This window comes from Mustelus asterias, chromosome 4, assembly GCF_964213995.1.
Source record: "Mustelus asterias chromosome 4, sMusAst1.hap1.1, whole genome shotgun sequence".
Classification (NCBI taxonomy): Eukaryota; Metazoa; Chordata; class Chondrichthyes; order Carcharhiniformes; family Triakidae; genus Mustelus; species Mustelus asterias.
Genome location: NC_135804.1, coordinates 25,977,988 through 26,000,192, shown reverse-complemented (window position 1 = coordinate 26,000,192; position 22,205 = coordinate 25,977,988). Strand labels below are relative to the sequence as shown.

At 45.4% G+C, this 22,205-nt stretch overlaps 1 protein-coding gene across 4 annotated transcripts in view; it reads right to left on the bottom strand.

Annotated features, from left to right (window-relative positions):
- Window positions 1-20,152, bottom strand: part of piezo1 (piezo type mechanosensitive ion channel component 1 (Er blood group)) — a 347,945-nt gene extending 327,793 nt beyond the window's left edge. For all 4 annotated transcript variants that reach the window (XM_078210703.1, XM_078210705.1, XM_078210706.1 and 1 more), the window contains exon 1: window positions 19,830-20,152. In XM_078210703.1, coding sequence (XP_078066829.1) covers window positions 19,830-19,893 — 64 coding nt within the window. In that variant the 5' untranslated portion in view covers window positions 19,894-20,152. The remainder of the gene's footprint in view (window positions 1-19,829) is intronic.
- Window positions 20,153-22,205: the final 2,053 nt, after the last annotated feature.

Sequence of the window (22,205 nt, the reverse complement as noted above, 5' to 3'; positions counted from 1 at the left end):
CTGAAACATCTAAACCCCGGAACCTGCAACAACCATTCCTGTCCCTGCTCTATCCATGTCTCCAAAATGGCCACAACATCCAAGCCCCAGGTACCAACCCATGCTGCAAGTTCACCCACCTTATTCTGGATGCTCCTGGCATTGAAGTAGACACACTTCAAACCACCTTCCTGCCTGCCGGTACACTCCTACGACCTTGAAACCTTATTCATGACCTCACTACTCACATCCTCTTGTACACTGGAGCAACAATCCAGGTTCCCATCCCCTTGCTGAATTCGTTTAAACCCTCCCGAAGAACATTAGCAAATTTCCTCCCCAGGATATTGGTACCCCTCTGGTCCAGGTGAAGACCATCCCGTTTGTAGAGGTCCCATCTACCCCAGAATGAGCTCCAATTATCCAGGTATCTGAATCCTTCCCTCCTGCACCATTCCTGTAGCCACATGTTCAACTGCTCTCTCTCCCTATTCCTCTCCTCGCTAGCACGTGGCACGGGTAACAAACCAGAGATAACAACTCTATTTGTTCTAGCTCTAAGCTTCCACCCTAACTCCCTGAATTTCTGCCTTACATCCCCATATATTTTCCTACCTATGTCATTGGTGCCTATGTGGACCACAACTTGGGGCTGGTCCCCTTCCCCCTTAAGGATCTCGAAAACACGATCCGAGACTTTCCAGCATTTTCTCTTTTGGTTTCAGATTCCAGCATCTGCAGTAATTTATTGTTTTTTAATCACTGTGCTCTACATGCTTTTCAAGCGGAGCATTTCAGTGTATGGTTTCAGTTTATGATTTTCTTATTGCAAAATAAAATGATCAATTTAAAATAATTTGATAACTACATTACCCTTTCAGTAATGGAGCAAGTTCTTTCTGCAACCCAAGCTCTTTTGGAAACTCTATAAAAAGAACTGACTTCTGCTTAAATAGGAAAACCCGAAAAACTGGTAAAAAGCAGAAATGTTTCAGAGTGTGCGTCTCATTGGGCACAACATACACAATGCACCAGACAAACCGGGCTGCACAGATTGTGTTCGAATTGAAGATTTGGAGAAGGCGGAGGAGAAATATGGTCCTTGAGGAGAAAGATCACCATTACACCCAAAATGTACCTGAAAAGGAATGCAAACTTTTGCTTTATCTTGATGGATTTGGGTAGGATTCCCAAAAACCTCCAGTATTATAAAATGCAAATTGGGATTTTCGTTGCAGTGCAATTCTCCTCAACACCCATCCCCTAAATCTCGTCTTCCACTATATCACTGATCAAGGATGTCAATAAGTTTCTGTAGCCTACTAGTAAAGGACAAGTAAGGAAACTTGGTGACTCACCCACCAACCTTCCCTTGTTAAAGAGAATGATGTGGAGATGCCAGCGTTGGACTGGGGTGGGCCCAGTAAGAAATCTCACACCACCAGGTTAAAGTCCAACAGGTTTATTTGGAATCGTGAGCTTTCGGAGCACTGCTCCTTCATCACTCACTTGATGAAGGAGCAGCGCTCCGAAAGCTTGCGATTCCAAATAAACCTGTTGGACTTTAACCTGGTTCTGTCAGGCTTCTTATGGTGCTAAAGAGAAGTCCACAGTTTCAATTCATGATGGAGCAAAGACCAGGAATTCACTGCGTGAGGAATTATGCATTCAAATCCATGTCTTACCATTCTCTTCCAGACCATTGTGCAATATGGTGCACACATTTAAAAAGAATGAACACTCTCTCCTATGCAATAATCCATTTCTAACATATAGAAATCCTTTAATGGGAACATGTTGGCTGCAAGTAAAATCATTATTTTATCCAGCCAGAAGCTGAATTGAATAGCGCCAATCAGCATTCTTTCCAAAGAGACCCTTTTAGCAGAGTTCTCCATTACAGCAGACCAGATTTTTTAAATAGCATTAAATATTCTCTCAATACAACAAGGGTTATATTTGGCTACATTGAAGTTTCTCTATTAAACTCTGCTTTTAACATCAATTAAGGCACATTTATTGAAGTAAAGGCGACTAACCATCAGCTTGTATAGAATTAAAGTGATGCAATCAGACTTGGGAAAAATAAGCGATCAAATTGTTACAATAGTATGAAATATAATCGAATGTACTGTCTGGACTACCTCATTAACCAGGCAGTTCACATTGAGAGGCAGCTGAAGATTTCAACCGATAATTGGCAATTTAATGCTAAGCGAAGTTGACCTTCTTAATTCTGCTTAAACCTTCAGGGAAATTTTTTAAAAAATGTATATACTGCAACAGAGCAGATCTCTTCAGTTCCAGCTAAATGTCTTTCTCCATACACTTAAACGCTAGAGTAAAAAAAAACTGACAAAGGAAAGTGATATTAGTACTACAGGTAATGGACAGAATATAGATATTTGCACTCAGGCTGAGAGTAGAATATATGCATTACAAAGAAGTCAATTGTTTCATTTTGGATCGAGTTATGTTTCTATTACATGGCTTAGTCCATAAAGTTTACTTTTTTTTTTAAAAGGTTACACTTGCACTATAATGCAACATTTATTTTGAAATATACAATAGATTTCCAAGAGCTTTCGTGCTTTTTGCATAATTCCGTCAATAAATAAACTTGATACAATGTTAGTGTCCAATAGACATACATGGACATTTATATCTGTGCAAATATTTTATTGTCTGCTATTCCCATATTGCTATTATTGATTCTACATAGAGCAGGTTCATTTAACATCCCATTACAATCTTGTGGCTTACAGTTATGATAATTATAGGGTTATGTCTAATAGTCTCCTCAAAAGTTCAAACATTTCCATTCCTTAACTGACTTGTTTGGGCAATGCTTACCTTTCGTAAGTACAAAAAAGTACAGTTTGGAATATTTGCAAGCAGAGCACAGTGGTTAGCACTGCTGCCTCACAGCGCCAGGGATCCGGGTTCTATTCCCGGCTTGGGTCACTGTCTGTGCAGAGTCTGCACGTTCTCCCAGTGTCTGCGTGATTTTCCTCTGGGTGCTCCGGTTTCCTCCCACAGACCAAAAGACGTGTTGGCCAAGTGCATTGGCCATGCAACAGTCTTCCTCAGTGTACCCGAACAGGCGCTGGAGTGTGGTGGCTAGGAGATTTTCACTTCATTGCAGTGTTAATGTAAGCCTACTTGTGACACTTAAATAATTTAGGCAGTTTGGTGTAGAAAACGTTGAATTATACTTTTTAGGAGAAAGAAAAAGCTCATTAAAATGGATTAATTCAAAGAACAAAGAAAAGTACAGCACAAGAACAGGCCCTTCAGCCCTCCAAGCCTGTGCCGATCATGAAAAAACCTTCTGCCTTTACTTGGTCCGTATCCTTCTGTTTCCTCCCTATTCATGCACCCATCCAGATGCCTCTTAAATGTTGCTAATGTGCCTGCTTCCACCACCTCCTCTGACAGCGCATTCCAGGCACCCACCACTCTCTGCATGAAAACCTTCCCCCCCACATCTCCCTTAAACTTTCCCCCCTCACTTTGAACCTATGCCCCCTTGTAATTGACACTTCCACCCTGGGAAAAAGCCTCTGACTATCCATCCTGTTTATGCCTCTCATAATTTTGTAGATCTCTATCAGGTCTCCCCTCAGCTTCTGTCTTTCCAGTGAAAACAATCCAAGTTTATTCAACCTCTCCTCATAGCCAACACCCTCGAGACCAGACAACATCCTAGTGAACATTCTTTGCACTCTCTTCAAAGCTCCCATGTCCTCCTGATAGTGTGGCGACCAGAACTGCACACAATACTCCAAATGCGGCGTAACCAAGGTTTTATATAGCTGCAACATGATTTCCCAACTCTTGTACTCAATTCCCCAGCTGATGAAGGCAAGCATGCCACATGCCTTCTTAATCACCTTGGCCACCTGTGTTGCCAATTTTAGGGAACTGTGGACCTGCATGTCCAGACCCCTTTGTATGTTAATGTTCCTAAGGGAACAAAGTAGTTTTTGAAATAAACTGGAGCACATTGTCAGAAGCAGAACATTTCAGTTAACAGAGTGTCACCACCATTTGAGAGTGGATACACAGACTTGCTTTCTGGAACAGTTGGATTACATAGGCCTCTTGAAGCTGTTCTTCTGCCTCTGGCAATAGACATTGAGTGTGTCAGCTTTGATTGCAGACAGTTTAAAACTTCAAACCTATTTTCAAGGAAGTGAGTTTGTTTTATCAAAATTGCATATATCTTGTAGCATGTGGTGACCTGATCACTACCAATTTGGCAAGCATCAAGATCCTTTAGGCCAACACTATTTGAGTGTTCCCACAAGTGTTATCCACTCTGCATCAATTCTCCAATTAAAAGGATAAAATTAAAAGGAGGGGCGGCACAGTGGTCAGCACTACTGCCTCACAGCGCCAGGGACCCAGGTTCAATTCCCGGCTTGGGTCACTGTCTGTGCGGAGTCTGCACATTATCCCCGTGTCTATGTGGGTTTCCTCCGGGTGCTCTGGTTTCCTCCCACAGTCCAAAAGACATGCTGGTTGGGTGCATTGGCCTTCAATTCTCCCTCAGTTACCCGAACAGGCACTGGAGCATGGCAACTTGGGGATTTTTACAGTAACTTCATTGCAGTGTGAATGTAAGCCTACTTTGTGACCAATAAATAAACTTTAAACTTTATAACTAGAAAAGTAACTCCTCTTTTAAGAGGCTCATTACCAGGAGGAGTCAACTATACCTTCATAGAATCCATACAGTGCAGAAGGAGGCCATTCAGCCCATCGAGACTGCACCAACAACAATCCTTCCCAGGCCCTATCTCTGCAACCCTACGTATTTACCCTGCTAAAACCCCTGACACCACGGGCTAATTTAGCATGGCCAATCAACTCAACCTGCACATCTTTGGAGTGTGGGAGGAAACCGGAGCACCCGGAGGAAACCTGCTCAGTCATGGGGAGAATGTGCAAACTCCATACAGACAGCGACCCAAGGCCGGAATCGAACCCGGGGCCCTGGCGCTGTGAGGCAGCAGTGCTAACCATTGCGCCGTCGTGATATGGTTTACCTTCGACATAACTCAAACATCCTACTGATAGCATTTCTGACACTGAAAATTCCAGAACCGTGCCCTAATGCTCTTGGCTGCAATTACATGCTTTTAAAAAAACAAAAGCATGTTTTTCCTCTCATAAAACATGATTAAACAGAACTTTGACAGTCGGAATATTTACTGATGTCAGTTCAGACCATGATTGTTACATTAGTTTAAATCACAGAGTTAGGATGAATTTTGAGGTTTGCTGGGGTTACAGCAGAGTTATTTATTTCTTTTTGTCCAGTTTCAACTCTTACAAGCCGGTAACTTTATAGTTCTGCAGTCTGAGGGAGTCAAGGCCACAGTTGCTAAAAGCAGAAAACTATTTCTCAATAAATATTACACAGCGAGAAAACAGCAGTACACTTATTGTGATTTAACAATGATCCTGAAAGCCCGACTTAATACTGCGTAGGATTTGCTTTGATCACTGAAGCGAAACACAGACAAAATTCTACCATTGGGTGCCAAGTAACACTAACAGCATGAGATGCGAATGTCCTCCAGCAAAGAATATGTATTCACTGCAATGATTTGCCAAACTTACAGCCTGATTTTTCAGCCTCAGGAAGGTGAGGTGGGAAGGGGGCGAGGGGAGGGGGAGTTGGGGGGGGGGGGGGGGGGGGAAAGAGTTGGGGGGGCGAGGGGAGGGGGAGTTGGGGGACGAGGGGAGGGGAGTTGGGGGACGAGGGGAGGGGGAGTTGGGGGGTGGGGGGGGGGGGAGAGGGTAGGGAATAGTAACACCAAGTATTGTAGAAATAAGGCACTTCACTCTTGCTTTCTCATCACCAACTTAATTGTGCAAAGCTGACCAACTGTTAACTATATCGAATCAGTCCCTGCAACAAAGTATAAGGCTTCATTACTGGACAGAACAAAGGAGTATCGGAGAGTGTCATTTTAACCTATTTTGCCCAGCAGGAGCAGGGTGGATTTAGTCCAGACCTCCATTTTACCATCTTACTTTACTCTCCACTGAAGTCGATAAAGGGTAAAATCAGGCAGGGGTAGGATTTTTCAGAAACACCATATAAGAAACACAAAACGTTAACGTGCAGGTACAGCGAGCAATTAAGAAAGTAAATGACGTGGGCCTTCAGAGACTGGGGAGTGAAGTAAGGAAGTCTTGCTACAGTAAGGTCACACCTGGACTACCATGGACAATTTTGGTCTCCAAATCTAAGGAAGGACAGACTTGCCCTGAAAGCAGTACAGGACTAAAATGAATCCTGGGAAGGGAGGGACATTGCTCTGAAGAGGAGCCATATGGACTCAAAACGTTAAATCTGTTTTTCTCACCACAGTTGCTGCCAAACATTATCTGTTTTTATTATACCTGGGAAGAGAGGTTGGCCTATGATGAGAGGCTGAGTAAATTGAGCCTACACTCTCTGGAGTTTGGAAGAATGGGAGGAATTCTGCAGAGAGCTGTCCATGACAAAGTGTTGAGGACGGGCACAATCTAAGGTCCAAGACTAGTGCTGAGAGACACGATAAAGCTTCATAGAAATCATAGAAACCCCACAGTGCAGAAGGAGGCCATTCGGCTCATCAAGTCTGCACCGACCACAATCCCACCCAGGCCCTACCCCCACATATTTACCCGCTAATCCCTCTAACCTACGCATCTCAGGACTCTAAGGGGCAATTTTTTTTTTTAAACCTAGCCAATCAACCTAACCCGCACATCTTTGGACTGTGGGAGGAAACCGGAGCACCCGGAGAAAACCCACGCAGACACGAGGAGAATGTGCAAACTCCACACAGACAGTGACCCGAGTCGGGAATCGAACCTGGGACCCTGGAGCTGTGAAGCAGCAGTGCTAACCACTGTGCTACCGTGCCGCCCTTTGTCCACTTGCCACAAAGGTGCAATGGGGAAAGGTCACTGTCCAAAGCCCTTCAGCCGGGGGGGGGGGCTGTAACCTGTGAAAACCACCTTGGTCTGCAGGTTTGATATGGAATGAACATTGCAAATATAGTGTGAATGTAGTGAGTGACATACAGTATTAGAAGAAATTGATTTGCATTAACTGTTCAAAGTTGACTTCAATTAAAGTATGAATTATAATTTATAAATGTTATGAATTAAGAATACATTAGCGGAAAAAGAGAAGAATTTTGAGGGACCATCAGGCCAGATACTTAAAAATAGGAAACATACAAGACTCCAAAGGGACCGTACAGGTCGGCATCAAGAGGTTGGGCAGAATTTTCCATCACCTTCCCTCCTCCCACCAAGTGATTTGTGGCAGCACCACGATTGGCCAGCAGCGTAATCATCTAGTCCCATCGCTGTCATAGAATCCTACAGTGCAGAAGGAGGCCATTCGGCCCATCGAGTCTGCACCGACCACAATCCCACCCAGGCCCTATCCCCATAACCCCATGCATTTACCCTAGCTAGTCCCCCTGACACTAAGGGACAATTTTAGCATGGCCAATCAACCTAACCCGCACATCTTTCAGACTGTGGGAGGAAACCAGAGGAAACCCACGCAGACACGAGGAGAACGTGCAAACTCCACACAGACAGTAACCCAAGCCGGGAATCGAACCTATTTCTTACATTCTGACGCTCATCTGATTTGCCCCAAACTGGAGCCTGTTCCCACGGGACAGGTTAGATTGAGATGACTCCCTTCTTTTGCTCTGCTCACTATAGAACCGTGTATCTCCCAAAAGTACTTGCATGGCCTTGTGGAGTGAAAGGAGACAACCATTCGAGTGGAGTGTGAGACTCTAATTAGGGGGGAATTTTACTGTCCCGCCCGCCACGGGAATTGTAGCGGGGGCGGGGGGACGGACATTGCAAAGGTCCGTTGTCCTCGGGTGGGATTTTCCAGTTTTGGGGTGAGGCGGCCGGAAAATCCCGTTCTAAATTAGAATACAATAGTTTGGTTCTCCAGGTCAGGAATTTGCAAAATCCAACTTTAAGCCTGGAGTGCCTGAAGAGAATGGGTTATGTGGGGCAGTGGTTTAAAACAGGCACGGGGGGATATTTACCTCCCCATTTGCACATTCTCCTCGTGTCTGCGTGGGTTTCCTCCGGGTGCTCCGGTTTCCTCCCACAGTCCAAAGATGTGCGGGTTAGGTTGATTGGCCATGCTAAAAATTGCCCCTTAGTGTCCTGAGATGCGTAGGTTAGAGGGATTAGCGGGTAAATATGTAGGGATATGGGGGTAGGGCCTGGGTGGGATTGTGGTCGGTGCAGACTCGATGGGCCGAATGGCCTCCTTCTGCACTGTAGGATTTCTATGATTTCTTCTTTCTATCCCCGCCAGATGCTATTCAGCTATTTCAACACTAAATTCTCCAGAAAATGCGATCTCAGCCAGGTAGAATTCTTCTTTAATCATTTAATGGTTTATTTGTGAACCAGGGTGACCAGGGATTCTGTCCCAAAATCCAGAAGGAAATTTTGTCGCCACTACTGCCCCACCTCAGCTTCAAGCACAATGATGGTTAAAACATTAGATTGAATCGGAATGAAACCGTATGCCGGCAGATGTCATTCGCTGATCACAATGACAGCCCAGGACATAAAGCTACAGCTCAGTAAACATTGGAAGCCAGGGTCGTTGAAGTTTGAAGCCTTAGACAACACAGCAGAAAATTAACCAGGACATGACGCCTTTATCATTGACGCAAGTTATACAATAATCAACCAAAGTTCAGCTTCAACAGGAATTAGACAATAGAAGCTAATTTTTGAAATAGTATAACAGAAATACACAGCTTCACATTTTGGAGACATTAGCTACTCTCGAGATGAGGTATTGTGAACGGCTTTGGATAAGCAACAATTAAGGTCTTTAGACACAAGTTCCAAGATGCAGGACTGCATTTAAGAACATAAGAACATAAGAAATAGGAGCAGGAGTAGGCCATCTAGCCCCTCGAGCCTGCCCCGCCATTCAATAAGATCATGGCTGATCTGAAGTGGATCAGTTCCACTTACCCGCCTGATCCCTATAACCCCTAGTTCCCTTACCGATCAGGAATCCATCTATCCGTGATTTAAACATATTCAACGAGGTAGCCTCCACCACTTCAGTGGACAGAGAATTCCAGAGATTCACCACCCTCTGAGAGAATAAGTTCCTCCTCAACTCTGTCCTAAACTGACCCCCCTTTATTTTGAGGCTGTGCCCTCTAGTTCCAGTTTCCTTTCTAAGTGGAAAGAATCTCTCCACCTCTACCCTATCCAGCCCCTTCATTATCTTATAGGTCTCTATGAGATCCCCCCTCAGCCTTCTAAATTCCAACGAGTACAAACCCAATCTGCTCAGTCTCTCCTCATAATCAACACCCCTCATCTCTTGTATCAACCTGGTGAACCTTCTCTGCACTCCCTCCAAGGCCAATATATCCTTCCGCAAATAAGGGGACCAATACTGCACACAGTATTCCAGCTGTGGCCTCACCAATGCCCTGTACAGGTGCAGCAAGACATCTCTGCTTTTATATTCTATCCCCCTTGCGACATAGGCCAACATCCCATTTGCCTTCTTGATCACCTGTTGCACCTGCAGACTGGGCTTTTGCGTCTCATGCACAAGGACCCCCAGGTCCCTCTGCACAGTAGCATGTTGTAATTTCTTTCCATTTAGATAATAATCCAATTTGCTATTATTTCCTCCAAAGTGAATAACCTCGCATCTGTTAACGTTATACTCCATCTGCCAGATCCTCGCCCACTCACTCAGCCTGTCCAAATCTCTCTGCAGACCTTCTACGCCCTCCACACGATTCACTTTTCCACTTATCTTTGTGTCGTCTGCAAACTTTGTCACCCTACACTCAGTCCCTTCCTCCAGATCGTCTATATAAATGGTAAATAGTTGAGGCCCCAGTACCGATCCCTGCGGCACGCCACTAGTTACCATCCGCCAACCAGAAAAGCACCTGTTCTAAATGTAATCTTCTGTTTTACTGTTCTAAATGTCATCTTCACAGTAATTTTTTGAAACAATAGTAAATATAGTTGATTGTCAGAGGTATTACTGTTTCCAGTTTGTTATTAAAGCGGATTTATCCTCCTAATACCGGTGACATTGCCTCAGATCCTCGCAGGTGATCTCCTGCCACCCTGTTCTCATTTCCCAGCCTTCTCATCATCCCCACTGGTAATGAGCAAGAATCTGTCCTGGGACATAATGCAGTGGCCCCAAGGTTAAAATAGCCTGGGCCTCAAGGCCGGGCTGGCAGCACAAGCTTGTTACTTACCCCACCTCCCCCAGCACTGTATTATCGCTACATGTTAAAATCCTGGCTTAAGCCAACCAAGGTGAAATGCAAACGACCAAAACATTTTTAAAAATAAATTGTTCACTGTGGATCTATTAAAGAAACTTATATGGAAAGCCGAAGACAAGCTTTTGGACACAGCGACAGGAAACGCACTAGGGGTGATTTGGAGCCCACGCTCTCCACCTTCACAAATGGTGGCAGGTGTTCAAAACCCAGAGCACAATTCGTGCCGGCAAGTTTCCTGAGTTCCGATCTTACCGACCCCTGGCCGGTGGAGTGGCGTGAAACACGCTGCGGGACCACAGAAAGCTCATTTTAATATGTTAGCATTTAATTAGTGAGCACTCTCTCCAGGACATTTCCCCTCACCAGATATTCAGCGGCTGCCTGCGTGACGTCACACCGTGCCATTTACAACAGGTTCACCTAGACATGAACCTGTCATGGGGGTTTCCCCGGGGGGGGGGGCGTAAAGATCCCAGGGTAAAGAAACCTGGCCAGGCAGCAGCCTGGCACTGCCCCTTGGCACAGGTGCCACCCTTGGAGTGCTAATCTGTGCCAAGGAGTGGGCCGTATTGGGGCAGGGGGAATTCATTTAGATGTGGTGGTGGCCAAGAGCGGACAGAGGAGCCGAGGCTGTCAGTGATGGGGATGTCGGCGATGGATGTTTGGGTAGGTGAGGGGGAAATAAGGTGCCGATGATCGCGGAGGGGAGTAGAAGGGGTTGATGATCAGGGTTGGGAAGAGAAGGGACTGATTATCAGGGAGGAGGGGTGGGGGGGGCCAAAAAGGAGAAGGTACCAATATCTGGGAGGGGGTTAGTGAAGAGGCCGATGATCCGGTGAGGAGGGTGTAGAGAAGTGCTGACTCCAATTGAGGGTGGGGGGCACCGAGACCTCCATGGTGGGTTTGATTGGGGGGGAGGGGGGGGTGGGGGGTTGGATTTACTCAGGTTCTGATCAGGGTGCCCTGTAAAAACGGTGCCCAGATCTCTGACCAGCGGGGTTTTGTTGACATGTTGAGTCCCTGTCCCCCTGTATTGACAGCGTGATTCATGCCCCTCAATTTTTTTTTGGCAGAATGTCGTGAGATCTGTAGAGAAAACCGACTGGTTTTCTGGAGAGAAACTCGCTGGAAACAACGCACTGCCATTTTTTGATAGGATTTCACCCTAAGAATATTTTATTGGAAATCTTAAAATAATAAGCAAATAGAATATGCAACTGGCCACATTTCCAGTGCAAATCTTCTGGTTAGTTACAGTGCAACACTCCCAAATTAAATTCCATAATTCTTGGATATATTCAGATATATATCTTAGAATCAGTCTGTCATTCTTCCTTTCATATTCAAATTATTACTGACATATGATTGGTAAGTCAATATTGCTTAGCAAAATACTATTTTCTTTTTTACATTAAGTAATGGAGCCTCTATTCATTAGTGTTAGACCAGATTATCTAATTGATTACTAGTTGCTCATGAAACAATCAGTGCATTGCTGACTTGTCAGTTACAGCGTGTGATAATGGAACTAATTCATCCTTAAAAAATCAAGCATACAATTCAGCTGGAAAATGTATTATTTATGGACTGCAAGTCTCTAAACACAAGAATACATCAATGTAAAAATATTTTTATTGCATGGAATTTCCTGCCCACACATTGAAATACAAAGATCTGCTTTAGCACACTGCTAGATCAACAGATATCAGTCCCAAATACACTCAATACCTTCCTTAAAGCTGTACGCTACAATTGCAAATATAGAAGGACCCTACCCTCAGGGTGAAGATGGATGGTTTCATTGTGTTAGGAAAACAAAAGGTAGTTTTAAAGGATTTATATTTGTATTGGTAAACATTAGCTACAGTTTTAAGTATGCTTAAATTAACGTTTCTGTGCCTGGAAGGGTAAAACCTATCATTAGATTCATGCTGGACAAAGGTGTTTGTATGTGTGGAGGTTGGTTCGGTTCCAACTGTATTCCGGTTAGGAATCTGCCTAGCAAAAGCAGTAACAAGAACGTTAAAAGGCCTAATAGAATGCAATTTGTTCAGCAACAGGTAGAAATCTGCCAGCAACAGCAGTAGCCAGCATTCTAAAGGCATGATGAGGTGCATGTGGCCCAGTAACAAGATTAGCAGGCATCTAGATAAGATCAAGTGTAAATTGCCCTGTCAGTAGTAACAGCTTACCTATATGACTGAGAGATCAGTAGAGGTATATAGATGCTAATTTCTGAAGTCAAGGAATTTGAGAGATGCAGACAGCAAAATTCACAGAATGAAATATCAAAGAGGCTAAAGGATATAATTGCCAGCGCCCTCAGGGGGAACCAGGCCGGTACATCTAACAGCCCAAGAGGCTAGGTTTCCATCTCCAGCACAAGAGGCTAGACCCAAACAACAGCCAGAGAGGTTAGAGAGAGTCCAGTTTTTCAACTGAGATTCAGAGCCAAGACATGTTACAGAGGTTCTTCCTGTTCATACTTTTGCTGAACCAAGAAGAGACAGTTTCCCAGACTTGATCATCTAAACTGTATTATATGATAATTATGAGCTAGAGTTACAAAATTGGATGTGACGTTGTAATGCGTTAATCTTAACATGTGTGTGTATTTGTTAAGGGTAATGTAAAGGAGTATTTTATCATATTTTTCATGTTGAATAAATGTTTTTTTTCTTTTTGTTAAAACTAATTAGTGCTCCTGTGACTCTGTTTCTCCACGTTTTATAAAATAAACTAAAAGTTACAGTCTTTTGAGCCATTGTTCAATTCTGGAATCTTCACATCCAGTTATAACATTAACTGGGATCATAACAATTGTAAGATATCATGTCCTGTAAACCACACAATTTTTCTTTAAAAATGGCAATTAAATAATTGCATAAAATTTCTAAATTTCAAGAGAAGCATTTGAAAAAATGTGTATCCACTTAGGTTGGCATTAATACACACGTTATCCAGAATGTTTTTGTTATTTTCACATTCCTGAGGCATTGCAATGTGCCAAACAAGTAGACAAAAGGCAATATCATCATTGCACTTCCAACATTCAGCCAGCTGCTGCCATCGTGAGATAGAATCACATCCAAAAAAAGCCAGGAGAAACACTGGCAACTGGATAAAGTTGACTGAATGTAAGAGGCAAAGGAGGAAATATTTTTTAGCCTTGGTTTGCAAACAGTGGGATAAATTAAGAAAAACACTAGCGTGCATCACCAAATAGGTACAATACAACAAGAAATGTACAATAAGCCATGGACAGTTTGGCTGTTAAATGGTTAATGTGATAAGCACAATTAGGATAAGGAAAATATTTTCATGTTGAATTTCCCACAGTTTCAAATAAACAAGATAAAACCATAACTCCTTTTTTCTCTTCATCAAAATGCTCAGCTTCACTTAAGGGATGTCGATGAGCCTTTTTGTTTGCCAGCTATTATCTGACACAAGAATAGATACAGATACCAAATTGCTTGAGACTTTGCCAGGAAGTACAATGTGAAAAAAACTCCACCACCATTAAATCGGAACAAGGAGGTCTCAGGCTTGAATGCTGATCTGTACAAAGTTAGTTGAACTCAGTTGAATACAACTGGAAAGTGCAGCTGCCTCAGTGCATTTGAACTATGCAGCAAGAAACTCTACCAAAGTTCCTGCTCCTGATTACTGCCTGCTGAATTCTACCAAAAAGCACACATCGGGACAGGATAAGGCTCCTCTGGGGTGGCACAGTGGTTAGCACTGCTGCCTCACAGCGCCAGGGACCTGGGTTCAATTCCGACCTCGGGTCACTGTCTGTGTGGAGCTTGCACATTCTCCCAGTGTCTGCGTGGGTTTCCTCCGGGTGCTCCGGTTTCCTCCCACAGTCCAAATTTGTGCAGGTTAGGTTGATTGGCCGTGCTAAATTGACCCTAGTGTCAGGGGATTAGCAGGGTAAATATGTGGGGTTACGAGGCCTGGGTGGGATTGTTGTCGGTGCAGACTCGATGGGCCGAATGGCTTCCTTCTGCACTATAGGGATTCTATGAAGGCTCCAATATGGTGCCCCGCAAGTTCCCATCTCACAACATTTTGATTTAGAAATATGTCACCATTCCTTCATCATTCTGGGTCAAAGTCCCTACCTAATGGCAGTGTGGATGTACTTACACCGCATGGACAACAGTGGTTCAAGGTGGCGGCTCACCACCAGCTTCTCTAAGGCAATTAGGGTTGGGCAATAAATGTTGGCCTTGCCAATGATGTCCACATCCTGTGAACCAATTAATAAAAAGCATGGGCTGTTCCTAGAATCTTCCAGAGTACACGACTTAACTAAACAGTCTCTGAACCAGAGCCATTTGCACAGCATGTCAGGTAAACTTTGTGAACATTTAATGAAAAATGTATGTATACATACAAAATTACACCATTCTCTGAACAAATAGAACTTTAATTGATAAAAGCAATGTCTGTTAGCGTTCAAACAGTCAGAAAATAGAAAGTGTAGAATTGGGTGACAGAAGCAATCACATATATTCAAAATAACAAATCCAACATAACTGAATATGATTTTCTCTGTTTGAAATTTTTTTCAACTACATGGCCAGCCACCGTCTTAGTTATCCTGGTGAATGTCATATTGCTACAATCATCAGATAATAGAATCAACATTTTAAAGCTAACATGTATATAACAAAGCATTCTTTTTATTCATTGTACTTACTCTTTGATCAAAGAATGACTCATGATACAGAATTCAATCACAGCACACAATGTAAAGCAACCACAAGTGCCATTGTGGAGTTTACAAGCAGAAAGGGTTGGGTTTGGCAAAGTATTACTACAGCAAGATTTCTGAGCAATCTTTTAGAAAACTCAGTCTTGATAAAAGCAAGCTATATGCTAATTGCATCTTCCTACTTTACCTATGAAGTGAAAAGAAATCTACTCATTGCAATTTACCCATGGTATAGTTACAGCTTGGTATGGCTCCTGCTCTGTCCAAGACCGTAAGAAATTACAAAGGGTTGTGAACGAAGTCCAGCCCATCACTCAAACCAGCCTCCCACCCATTGACACTCTCTACACTTCCCGCTGCCTTGGAAAAGCAGCCAGCATAATTGAGGATCCCACGCACCCCGGACATTCTCTCTTCCACCTTCTCCCATCGGGAAAAAGATACAAAAGTCTGAGGACACGTACCAACTGATTCAAGAACAGCTACTTCTCTGCTGCTGTCAGACTTTTGAATGGACCTACCTTGCATTAAGTTGATCTTTTTCTACACCCTAGCTATGACTGTAACACTACATTCTCTCCTTTCCTTCTCTATGTATGGTATGCTTTGTCTGTATAGTGCGCAAGAAACAATACTTTTCCCTGTATACTAATACATGTGACAATAACAAATCAAATCAAATCAAGGATATCATGCAAATATTTCCACTTAACTATTTTGGCCCCAAAGCATTCTTCACAGTAATACAATTTTCTGCATTAGCACTTAGTGTGATTATGTTATATTGTGGCAAATACCAAGTTGTTGAGTTTTTAAACCACCTTGTTTAAAGAAAGATTCTGGTTAAATGATTGCTAACAAATTAATTTAAGGCGATTGAAATTTTTGTAGTGGAGAAAAGTATTTGAGAGAAACAACTCATAACTCAGAGACTCCACATTGTTTCAAAGGGGAAATTAATCAATCATTGCCCAAAGCGTAGTAAGCCACAATAAAGTTTGGCTATGTACCCCATCTGTGAAGCTCCCCATTAGCACAGGTTGAACTTGTCTAACACAAGGTCCACCAGCAAAATTACTCAAATAAAAGCAAAATCTGCGTGCGGAAGCTGCAAATCTGAAATTAAAACTGAAAATGCTGGATAATCTCAGCAGGTCTGGCAGTGTCTGTGGAGAGAGAAACAGAGTTAACGTTTCGGATCAAAATGATTCTTCTACAGAAGATCTGCCAGCTCTAGACCCACTGCAATGTGGTTGACTGTTAAATGCCCTTTGAAATTGCAAGCCACTTAATTCAAGGGCAATTAAGGGATGGGCAATAAATTCTGGCCCAATGTTCCTAAATTAGAAAAGGCAACTAGGTTGCCAACTCCTTGTCAAAAGTCAACAAATCGAGCTGGGAAGTTTATGTGCAAATGTTACACAAGGATGGCATGAGACACAATTGTGCTTTCTTTTTCAGCTAACTTCCCAACATTCATATGGTGAACGGCTAATTGGGCAAGGCACCAAAGACTGCTGAGCAAAACAAGTTAGCCAAGGTCAGCTTCCTTTCTAAAGCTCCATAGAACAACCAGTAAACATGAAAGCCTGCGCAGAACCCATAAAATGTGGTTGACATTAGATATGAGTTATCTTACTGCACTGGAGGTGAGGAATGTGTTGATGGTTAAAAGGCATTGCTCTAGTTTAGAAGTGTGTGCTTTTCACAACTGGGAAGTATTACACCTAACCTAAAAGTCCTGGAAGCTGACGTCAAATGCCAAAAATGGATCAGAATTTCACTGCCCCATACTAACATCCTTACTTTTAAAAAAAAACAAAGTATTAACAAATGCTAAACATTTGTTCCAGAACATATAGTGTGTGGTTAGCTTTATTACAGAATTTCACAAGCAAATAAGTGTAAAAAGAGTAAATGTGTTAAGAATGACAGATAACAAGAATGATTTTGTCTTGATTTCACATATTAAAAAGGAGTTATACTAGCTCCAGTGCTTAAAAGGCGTGTTACGTCTGTTTACATATTACTCAACTGAAACAATTTAGGTAATGGTGATCTAAACTTATTAGTCGGGTGTAAAGTTAGCATTCATTTCCTGAGGATGTGCTATAAAAGTAGAACAGTTGCATGTGCACTTCCGGTGCTGCTCAATAGTAAAATGCATTTTATATATGTTGCATAAAGTTAACTGTCACTTCTGTTTGTTTATGTAATTTTATGTAATCAGCTTATTACCTGGAGCATTCACCATAAGGCCCCTTCAAAACATACAGTTACAAAACCCAGAATTAGCATTTTCTTAAGTGCTCTGTTCATCTCTGTATTCCCTTTTAAACAGGGAATGGTGATGGCCTTCTTGGAATTAAAGACTTTAAGCAAGTCATGAGGCCAAATATTAGGGAGCTGAACCACCATAAACCCAAGGATGATTCAGCAACAAATGTACATGTTACTTCAGCTTCCACACATGGCCAATAGGTTCAGTAACCTATTCCAGTTCACACAAACACATTCAAGTATTGAAAAAGGTGGAAAAGTAAATAAAAGAAAAAGGATGAAATATAACCATTTTAAATAAGATTTTAATGGTAAATCCCCTCGTCCCAATTAAATCATTTATGATTTGCTACTCCCCTGATTTAGAACATCATAGCCCTTCTGTGTTATTTATGCCGATGAGCTATTCGCCAGTCAATAATAACTGATCAACAAGGAGTTCACACTCTGATCATATATGACATTACAATGCGACACTGGAATATCCAAAGAGAAACAACGGTGAATCTGGGCAGGCCAAGAGCATGTAGGAGACTTTCCTATTAGAATCATCTTTCCTATCAGAAACATAGGAGAATCATAGAATTCCCACAGTGCAGAAGGAGACCATTCGGCCCGTTGAGCCTGCATCGACAACAATCCCACCCAGGCCCTATCCCTGAACACTCACATATTTACCCTACTAATCCCCCTGACACTAAGGGGCAATTTAGCCTGAGCAATTTAACCCGCACACGTCTTTATTCATTCACAATTGCCAAATGGTACCAGTACCAAAGTTGGCAGTATAGTGAAGGAGCATGGAACAGCATCAGATGAGTTGCTATCATGTACAGCATAGAGATTTCATTTTTAAGAATTTGTTCATGGAATATGAACATTGTTGTCAAGGTCAGCATTTACTAACCATCCCTAACTGCCTTTAAGAAGGTTCTGGTGAACCACCTTCTTGACCACTGCAGCCCATCTGGTGTAGGTACACAATGAAGGAAGGCAAAATAGCCTCAAGTCCAGATGGTGTGTGGCTTGCAGGGGAACTCGAGTCTGCTGCCCTTTTCTTCTAGGTGGGTTTGGAAGGTGCTGTTGAAGAAGCTTCGACTGTAGTGCATCTTGTAGCAGCCACTGTGCTCCAGTAGTGGAAGTGATTATTTAGAGTAGCGCATGGGGTGCTGATCAAGCGGACTGCTTTGTCACTCATTTCAGATTTATAGTTTTAGGAGCACTGAAACTTAGATTCAGCTCAATGTCACATGCAGTGTAGCAATGCCCCTCCAACCAATTATTTTTGTCACTATACTGTTTCATATCCATATCTTTGCATTTCTTTGCAAACATAGCAACAAGTCATTCAGCACAAGTCAATCTTTGTGACTAACCAAATAAGCTAAATCAAAATACTTGAGGGACAAATTAAAAGGAGCAGCTCCCAAAGAGAAGGGAACCGCCCGAAACAAAAACCAAAGTAGAAAGGAAACTTAAAAACATCAGAATAAAGTGATTAATGGGGTCGCTAATACATGCCAGACTCTGCGATGCAACACAACTCTATGTTTACACTCTGCATAATCCTCCCTTTACCTTACAACAAGAATGATCATTTATATAGCGCCTTTAATGTAATAAAACATTTCAAAGACACTTCATTGGAGTGTGATACAGCAAAATGGGACAAAAAGAGACGTCAGATCAGATCACTTGAAGCTTGATCAAAAAGGTGCAGTGTGTTGAAATGAGAAAACATGAGGTAGGTAGAGATGATGTGGGGATGCCGGCGTTGGACTGGGGTGGGCACAGTAAAAAGTTTCACAACACCAGGCTAAATTTTAAATTAAATTTAACCTGGTGTTGAGAGACTTCTGACTGTGAGGTAGAGAGGGGCAGAGGGAGGGAATTGCAGAGCTTAGGGCCTTAGGTAACTTCACTGACTATCAGTGTCATATCTGATATCAGACCAGTAGGTCTGCGTGACCTCAGTGAAAAATGAAACCACAAATGCCAATGAAATGATTGTATTACCCCCCACATTAATATGTTGAATCATTTCAACTGTAAAGTTAATGTCCCAGTTATTTTGGTGAAATGTAATCGAGAGAAACTTTCTCCTGACAGTTGCATTCTGCGGCTTAAACCAATATCCCAGGGAAGTTTGGAATTCGGTGGGTATTTTTGTCGCCTTTACTGAATTAAAAGGTAAAACACACTCTAAAATCTGGTTTCATCATCTTAACACAAAAAATGACAAGCGCGTTCCCAGTAACATTTCTTGGTGATGAGTTGAGAAAATTGTTCAGAATTGTTGTGGCGGGTGTATGGGAAAGAGAGGGGGAAACCCCAACATTTGTAATAAAAAATAATTTACATTCCCGAGAGCAGGCACTTCGTCGCATCACTGGGGAGGGTGAGTTACTGCACGCACACACAGACACTGCCCTGTACAACTTGAAAGAAAAAAGTAGATGATATTCAGCATACTAATCCCCGCCCCATGTCCTCGGGGCAACACTCACCAGCCAGCAGCGAGAGGGGTAACAGGAGCCAGTAGAAGAAGCCGGACAACATCTGTACTTCCATCCCAAGGGGTAATCTCCACTCCAGCCCCAACTGGCGACAAGTCTCCAAGCGGCAGCCCGGGGAGAGCCGATCTTCCCCCAATTCAATTCAATACTGGAGGAGTCAGGAAGCCGCAGCGAAAGCCATCCTCCCGTAAAGCAACTTTCTACACTGACTCATTCCTCTGAGCAGCCCGACACATGTCTGCTGTGGACCCAGACACACACACACAGAGCCGGCAGCTCACACTGACTTCTGCCACTGCTCAAATTCCACCACCAAACTCTCTCTCTCTCATTCACAACAGTTAGCAGCCAATAGACACTCCCACTTTTTTCAGCTCTTCTTCCATTCTGGAAGAGGGGAGGGATTCACAGTAAAACAACTCTTAATGTTACTGGAGGCTGACTTCCCTCTACCGGCTGTGAGTGGCCCGCAGAGACACAGGGTGCTTCTCCTCCTCCCACCCCCACCCTGGGGTGCTGCTCCTCCCCCACCCCACCCTGGGTGCTGCTCCTCCCCCACCCCACCCCACCCTGGGTGCTGCTCCTTCCTCACCTCACCCCACCCTGGGGTGCTGCTCCTTCCCCCCACCCCGGGGTGCTGCTCCTTCCCCCCCACCCCACCCTGGGGTGCTGCTCCTTCCCCCCCACCCCACCCTGGGGTGCTGCTCCTTCCCCCACCCAGGGTGCTGCTCCTTCCCCCACGCAGGGTGCTGCTCCTTCCCCCACGCAGGGTGCTGCTCCTTCCCCCACGCAGGGTGCTTCTCCTTCCCCCACCCTGGGGTGCTTCTCCTTCCCCCACCCTGGGGTGCTTCTCCTTCCCCCACCCTGGGGTGCTGCTCCTTCCCCCACCCTGGGGTGCTGCTCCTTCTCCGCCCCCCCCCCCCCCGCCGGGGTGCTTCTCCTTCCCCCCACCCCACCCCACCCTGGGGTGCTGCTCCTTCCCCCCACCCCACCCTGGGGTGCTGCTCCTTCCCCCCACCCCACCCTGGGGTGCTGCTCCTTCCCCCCACCCCACCCTGGGGTGCTGCTCCTTCCCCCCCACCCCACCCCACCCTGGGGTGCTGCTCCTTCCCCCACCCAGGGTGCTGCTCCTTCCCCCACCCAGGGTGCTGCTCCTTCCCCCACGCAGGGTGCTTCTCCTTCCCCCACCCTGGGGTGCTTCTCCTTCCCCCACCCTGGGGTGCTTCTCCTTCCCCCACCCTGGGGTGCTGCTCCTCCCCCCACCCTGGGGTGCTGCTCCTTCTCCGCCCCCGCCCCCCGCCGGGGTGCTTCTCCTTCCCCCCACCCCACCCTACCCTGGGGTGCTGCTCCTTCCCCCCCACCCCACCCTACCCTGGGGTGCTGCTCCTCCCCCCACGCAGGGTGCTGATCCTTCCCCCACCCTGGGGTGCTTCTCCTTCCCCCATCCTGGGGTGCTTCTCCTTCCCCCACCCTGGGGTGCTTCTCCTTCCCCCACCCTGGGGTGCTGCTCCTTCCCTCCCACCTTTGATGCTGCCCCTTCCCTCCCACCCTGGGGTGCTGCCCCTTCCCTCCCACCCTGGGGTGCTGCCCCTTCCCTCCCACCCTGGGGTGCTTCTCCTTCCCCCAATCTTGGGTGCTGCTCCTTCCCCCCCACCCCACCCTGGGGTGCTGCTCCTTCCCCCACCCAGGGTGCTGCTCCTTCCCCCACCCAGGGTGCTGCTCCTTCCCCCACGCAGGGTGCCTCTCCTTCCCCCACCCTGGGGTGCTTCTCCTTTCCCCACCCTGGGGTGCTTCTCCTTCCCCCACCCTGGGGTGCTGCTCCTCCCCCCACCCTGGGGTGCTGCTCCTTCTCCGCCCCCGCCCCCCGCCGGGGTGCTTCTCCTTCCCCCCACCCCACCCTACCCTGGGGTGCTGCTCCTTCCCCCCACCCCACCCTACCCTGGGGTGCTGCTCCTCCCCCCACGCAGGGTGCTGATCCTTCCCCCACCCTGGGGTGCTTCTCCTTCCCCCATCCTGGGGTGCTTCTCCTTCCCCCACCCTGGGGTGCTTCTCCTTCCCCCACCCTGGGGTGCTGCCCCTTCCCTCCCACCCTGGGGTGCTGCCCCTTCCCTCCCACCCTGGGGTGCTGCCCCTTCCCTCCCACCCTGGGGTGCTGCCCCTTCCCTCCCACCCTGGGGTGCTTCTCCTTCCCCCAATCTTGGGTGCTGCTCCTTCCCCCCACCCTGGGGTGTTGCTCCTTCCCTCCCACCCTGGGGTGCTGCTCCTTCCCTCCCACCCTGGGGTGCTGCCCCTTCCCTCCCACCCTGGGGTGCTGCTCCTTCCCCCCACCCTGGAGTGCTGCTCCTTTACCCAATGCCTGGGGTGCTG